Source organism: Plasmodium gallinaceum (genome assembly GCF_900005855.1).
Source record: "Plasmodium gallinaceum strain 8A genome assembly, contig: PGAL8A_v1_10, whole genome shotgun sequence".
NCBI classification, from domain to species: Eukaryota; Apicomplexa; class Aconoidasida; order Haemosporida; family Plasmodiidae; genus Plasmodium; species Plasmodium gallinaceum.
In genome coordinates, this window is record NW_021628239.1 from 681,489 (window position 1) to 689,103 (window position 7,615).

Genomic DNA, 7,615 nt, shown 5'->3' on the forward strand with positions numbered 1-7,615 from the left:
TTTTTTTTTTTTTTTTTTTTTTTCGTCTATAAATTAACATGACCAATTTTTGTATTGAAGTCATAAATTTTCCTTTTAATTTGATCCATATCTATTAAAAGTAAAAAATAAAAATAATAGTTTATATATTTTATGTGAAATATGCTACATGTATAAAAAAAAAAAATGAAATAAGTACATGAAAATATATGTGTATTACCTTCATATGCATATGAAAAGATATTAGAAATTGAATCATTTGAATTTAGTGATAATTTGTCATCTGCATAAAAAAAAGAAAAAAAAAATTTATAGAAATAAAAAGAATTAAAGATGTTTTAGTAATATATATATATATATATATATATATATATATATATATATATATATATATATATATATATATATATATATTTATATATTTATAAGCAAATAAATAGATTAAATATATGTGGAATTAAAAAAATGAAAATTTATTTTATAAAAATATATTATTTTTTATATTTAATAAATTGTACCTGCTATAGTTGTACAATCTGGAGATATGTCTGAATTATAAAAAAAAAGAGGATATTTTTTCTTAAAATGTAGATGGTTTGATGATATATTTTCATTTTTAAAACTTAGTATAGGAAGTATTTTGCTATTGGTTATTTTTAATTGAGTTTTTTTGACATTTAATTTTTCCTTTATCATTTGACGATTTTTTTCTTTAGAATTTTGTAATAATAATCGAAAAGGTTCATATACTTGTGATTGAATTTTGCGATATATTATGTCTATAAACTTATAAATATTTCCAATACATATATAGGCCTTAATAACTCTTCCTTGATATTTTAAATAGTGTAATTTTAATAAAAAATTTAATAACAATTTTTTGTTACAAAAAAAAATAAAATTTTCAATACTAATAATAAAAACTTCTATTTTGCTTAAATGTCTATATTTAAACAGATAAGGGTATTTATCGTAAAATTTTAATAAATCTATTATATGTCTTTTATTTTTTTTAATTAGTAATAATTCTAACATATTCATTGAATAAATAAGTCTACTCCTGTTATTATCTTGATAACATTTTAATACAAAAAAATAAAAGACATTTTGAATTTTTCTTTGAATAATTTTACTTAAAATAAATATAAATATACCACAATATTTTAAACAATGATTAAAATTTTCACTATTTATTTGTGGTCCCTTTAATTTATAAAAATATTTTACTAAACTTTCTTTAATTTTGAATTTATATACACATTCTATTTTATTTACTCCTTTCTCAATTGCTATATTATCCAAATTATTACATAATTCATTATTTGCGTATATTAGATTATCACATACAATTTTATTTGTTTTCTCTTTTTCCTGAAAAATATATTTTTGTAATTTTAAAAAAGCATAATATTTTTGATTTTCTATTATTCTTGTAATAACTTTAATCAAATTATATACATTTTTTTCAATCAAAAATTTTACATTTAACCGATTATCTCTTATACGTAAATAACCAAGAATTATCCTTTTCAGATATAATTTATACATAATAAAAGAAAAATAAGAAATATGATCATAATTAAATCTTAGTTTTGATAATACAAAATATTTTATTCTTCTATCATATTCTAAAAAAATACTGTTTAAATGTGTAATAGTATAAGAAAGTGCATTTTTTCTTTTACACAAAATACGATTATTATTTATGAAGCAATTAAAATAACTTGTCATTTTTTTTTTATATAAACTATATAACACATTAAATATCAAATAAGTACTTTGTTTTTCCATATATTCTTGATAAGCACTTTTTTCCTTAATAAGCATATTAAATAAAATATTGTTTGTTTTAACTTGATAATTAATGAAACTCCTTTCATAACTGTTAATTAATAATGAATTAAAATAATTTTGTAATTTTTTTCTTAATAGAAATTCTAATTTAATTACTATATCTTGTATTAATTTTGATTTTTGTCTTTTTATATCTTCCATTTTTTTTAGATAAGTATGTTTTAATTTTAATTTATGGAAAAAACGTTTGAAGATAAACTTTCTCAATATTTTTTCTACATTTAGCAAGAGATGCCTTAGATATAAAATATGCATCTTTTTGTATTTTTCAATAATATAATCATAAACAGTCTCTATATCTAAGTATTCTTTATTTTTTGATTCTTTTATTAAAATAGGTTCTACTTTTCCTTTAATTTTTTCATATACTTCTATTTTATTTGTTCTAAATAATAATGTAACATTTTTTTCAGATTGTTTCTTTTTTTTAAAAACATATACTATTTTAAATAAAAAAATTTTTCTTCCTTCATTTTTTTTGACTATATTTATTCCAAGTATATTACTGTAAGATATACACGTTATTATATTTTTTTCATTTTTTTTAATAAGTAAATAATTACAAGATAAATTCATAGTCACAGGGATAAATTTTCTAAAAACAAGTCCAACATTCATTTCAATTTCATATGTATCTTCCTTTTTAATAAGATTTTTTACTTCTTCATTTATATTTTTATAATATTTTTTGTTTATCTCTAGCTTTGTTAAATCTATGTCACTTAATGATCTATCATAAAATAAATCTACTGGTTGGTTTTTGTAGTTATAAATATCATTTTCCTCATTTAATCTATATACACAAATGTCTTCAAAGAATAATTTATTCATTTTTTTTTCTTCTATATCTTTGACAATAATATCATTAAAACAAAAACCTGTAACGTTGTTAGCATTTTTGTCATATATAACATCAAAACTGCTTAAATCCTCATTACTAATAAAATTTATTTCATTATTATTGAATGGCATATTATCTAAGGAACAATTATAATTTTTTAATTCACTCTCTTTATTATTATTATTATTATTCATTTCTTTATATATACCCTTGTTGTTTTTTAACTCTTTTTTATAGCAATTTATAAAATTTTTGCTAATGGAGCTATCTTTTAGCATTTTCATATTAAATGAGTTATTTCTTTCCGAATTCTTATAATTCATTGAATTAAATATATTATTTCTATTTTGGTTGGTAAAATTTTCAATGGTTAAAATACTAGAACTACTAAAATTACTATTATACCTTATATGATCATTACTACAATTATTATTGTTATTATTAATATCATTATTGATAGTATTTTTAGTAATATTAGTATTATCACTATAAATACTACTAAGATAATTGTTATCCAGATTTGTATCATTGCTATATTTATTATTATTTAATCCACATTTTTTATTTTTTTTACTATTATCAAAATTAATTATTTCCCTCTTTTCTTCATTCATATTTTCTGAGGAACCAATATCTTTATTTACCTTATTTGTAATAGTTTTATTTGGTTTATTAAAAACTATTTTTTCATTACCTTTTAGAAAATCTAAAACCTTTTTACATAAAAACGAATTCACTGAATCATTTGATTTTTTATCTTTATAAATTGAATTATCTATTTTATCAATATGAGTATATTTTTTGTTTTCATTTTTTTTATTTTCACATATGTAATCATTATCGTTTATTATATGCATATATGAATCATTTAAGAGTGTACATTTTAGAGAATCATTTGGATTTTTTACTTTCTTTTTATCATTAAAATTATTTTTACTATCTTCTTCCATATCCTTTTTTTTTTTTTTTTTTTTTTTTTTTTTTATCATGTTTTTTATTAAAAAATAAACTATTATTTGAATCTTGAGGACTGGATTTACTCACATATTTATGCAATGAATTATCAAATAAATTTCTTTCACTTTTTTGAAGATCTAAAATTTCATTTGAATGTTCCGTTGTAGTACAACTTTTTTTTTCTATTTCATTCTGTATTATACCATTACCCACTTTAACATTATCATATGAATACTTATGTATATTACTATATTTATTAATATTATTTTTATCTATATTTTTATTTTTTTTATTAAATTTATTTTCATTTTTTAAATTATATATATTTTTACTATTATTGTCCAGTTTAAACATATTTTCAATGTTATTTTCTTCTTGTTTCTTTTTTTGATATTCTTTATAAGAATGAATTAATTTACTTATGTTTATGTTACCTTTCTCTATATTTTGTTCATCATTATATATTCTCCTAAATTCTGAATAATCGTCTTGATGAATAATTGACTCTTTATTTATTATGGAATTAATATATTTTTCATTAAAATTATTTTCTTTCTTAGTCTCATTAGATATATAATTTTTACAGCAACTTGTAGAATTATCCATTAAAAAATAACTACTTAATAAATCATTTTTATTTTTGCTTAAAAACATATTGGTATTTTCATTACATGATGTTTCTATATTTTTATGTAACTTTGTTCTGCTATTGGCTGTAAATAACTCATTATCTTTATTAATAATTGAGTTTCTCAAATTGTTATTTTCTGTTTTATGTACCTTTATATCATTTGTATTTTTAATAAAATTATAAATTTTTTCATTATTGTTAAAATTCAAATTACTATTATTCTCGTTTTTTATACCACTTAAGCATAGTATATTATCTGGTAATAAAATATTTGCATTATTACTTTTTACTATGCATGAATAATTAGCAAAATTTACGTCATTGAATAAATTTTCATGGGTAGAAAAACATTTCTCTGAATTTTTATCTAAACTTACATTATTCTTTTTTAAAGAACAGGAATATACTGGATCAATTTTGTTATTTACGTCTAATGTTTCATTATTTTTTATTTTATAATCATTAAATTTCATTGTAGGAAATAATTCAATTTTGTTTGTAGTTCCTTTATTTGAGCTATTGATCATATATGAATCTATTTTTTTTAATTCAATTAATTGATTTGTATATAATTTTTTTAAATGAAATTCATTATCTTTATTTATTTCACCTACTCCATTTTTTACTTCATTTTTCTTTATATTAACCATTTCGTTTTTATCTTTGGTATTTTGAAATAATGGATTTGTATATAGGTCACTTTTTTCTTTTATTTTTAAGTCAATTACGTTTTTGTTATGATAATTATAGCTGTTATTCTTAAATGATTTATTTATACTTCCGTGATTATAGACATATATTTTATCCCATTTATCATTACTCATTTTTTTTAAAATGGGTCAATAGAATAAACTCATATATCGAAAGCTTTAAAATTTATAAAAGTATATAAATTTATAAATTTAAATATGTATATATGAAAGTTCATCCACACGCACACACACATATACACGCACACACATATATATATACACACACACACACTAATAAAAAAAAATACGTAAAAAAAAAAAAAAAAAAAACACAATAAAAGGTTAGAGTAAATAATTATCGAAAAAAAAGTAAATATGTAAAGAGAAAGCGGTAAACGGGATAGAATTTTTAAAATTTATAATAATATATATAAATATATATATAATGAAGTAAAAAACATATTATATCTTAAAAAAAAAAAATGGTCATTTTTTTCATCATTTAAAAATAATATATATTATCATAATGGAAATTTTTATCTATATAAAATGAACTTCATGATTTTAACACTAAATCAATTTTCCTGTTAATTTTTCATATGGTAATTTAAAAATGTATTTCACATATTTTCATGAAATGTGTTGTATAATATTTAAGCAAACTAATTTGATTATACGGAAAAAAAAAATATTTAATATATTTTATAGGTTTTTTTTTTTTTCAAGATTCCTACTAATTAAAGTAATTATCTTTTTTTATTATAAGAAAAAACTATTTTCATAATAAAAATATAAATAAAAATAATTATATGTGTACATTTATATATACATATTTATAAACAAAAAAAAAAAAAAATTAATATGGTTATAGTAACCTAAATATTTTAAAATATGTGCTCCACAATTAATAATAATAATTTGACTTTTCCTTTTTCAAAAATTTTTTAAATTTAACCTTATTACTAAAAAAAGTAAGCATAATTTATGTAGAGCTATTGAACATAAAACAAAAATCTTAGTTTATATAAATTCAAAAAAAAAATATAACATGGGAAGAATAATTAAAATTCAAGAATTTAAAAAAAAATCACGAAAAACATTTAAGTTAAATAACAATTTTTTTTTTTTTTTTTTGTAATATAGTGTTGCTTTACGCTTAAATTTTTTCTAACATTTATTTTTCTCAATATAAAAATTAAAATGTTAATTTTAACCTCTAATTTTAGTATAAAAATAAAATTTGTACTTGAGAAATTATTTTATTTTATTTATTTTTTTTTTTTTATTTCATGTTCATTTTATAAATCATATTTTATTACGCTTTCATATAATATGTTTTTTTTTTATTTCACAGAAATATTGTAACAGTTTACACTATTTACAAGCCTTTAAAAAAAAAAAAATTAATGAAATAATTATGAACTGTTCATATTATATGTCTTTTTATAGTTTTTATTTTTCATTTTGTGTTAACATACAATTATATATGAAATTAATAAATGAATAATGTTACATTAAAAATACATTTTTTATATTTTTTTTATTAAAAAAAAGAAATTCTCATTTTAAAAATGAAAATATATCTTTTTTTATTTTCCATTTATCTCTTTTTAATTAAACCAAAGATTAATTTTAAAAATTCTCCTTTATTATTAGTAAAAGACTGCAAACAAAAAAAAAAATAAAAGGATAAATAATTATATTACCACTTCATAAAGTTAAGATACAGAATTACTATAATTTTTAATATAACTTATCATCATTATATATATATATATATATATATATATATAATTAACAAAAATTAGAAAAAAAAAAAAAAATTATAAATCCTTTGTAACGCTTATAACTTTTTTAATTATGATAATTATTTTATAGAAAAACTCTTTTTTATTAATATTATAATAAATTACTTTTTTTTTTTTTTTTTGTATGATAATGTAAAATACTGTTTTTTTAATAAAAATAATATGTTTATATTTATGGATAATATATTCTCTAAAAAAATAATTAAATCATAAATAATAAAGGAAATATATGAAATTTCAATTCTAAGAGCAATCAAAATTTTTATAAAATCAAATTGAAGAAAAAAAAAAGTAAGTCATTACAGAAAAAATGTGTTAAATTTCTAATGTTGAGAAAAATAAGACAAAGTTAAAGAACAAAACCACATTTTATATATTAAACATTATTGTTATAAATCTCTTTATTTAAATATATTCTTATTTTGCTTTTAATTATAATATACATTTTACTTTATTTGTTTTCATAAAAATATATATGTTGTATGAATATTCATAATTAATTTATAATTTTTCGACAGATATTACATTGAAAATATATAATAATAGTTTTTAAAAACGATTTATGTATCTAAAAAAAATGTTTAGTAAATTTCTTACTTCAAATGTAAAATTAAAAGTACATACTCATTAACATATTTGTTTTTCTTTAGGACTTTAGAGATTACATTAAATTATGAAATTATATAAACAAAGAAAAATAAAAGAGCTACATTTAAATTATAAAAAAAGAATTATTAATACTAACATATTTCAAATCAATTCTAATATGAATATAATAAATTTTGTATATTTATGTTTTCTTTTTTTTTTTTTTTTTTTATAAATGTAACTTTTTTTTTTAAACAAAACATAT

The 7,615-nt window shown here is 17.1% G+C and overlaps 1 protein-coding gene across 1 annotated transcript; it reads right to left on the reverse strand.

Annotated features, from left to right (window-relative positions):
- Positions 1-26: 26 nt before the first annotated feature.
- On the reverse strand, positions 27-5,086 carry PGAL8A_00017400 (conserved Plasmodium protein, unknown function; the record flags this gene model as incomplete). Its single annotated transcript, XM_028671578.1, is given in 4 exon segments — positions 27-91; positions 200-262; positions 498-3,610; positions 3,615-5,086. Coding segments are annotated over 4 exon segments (4,713 nt in total).
- Positions 5,087-7,615: the final 2,529 nt, after the last annotated feature.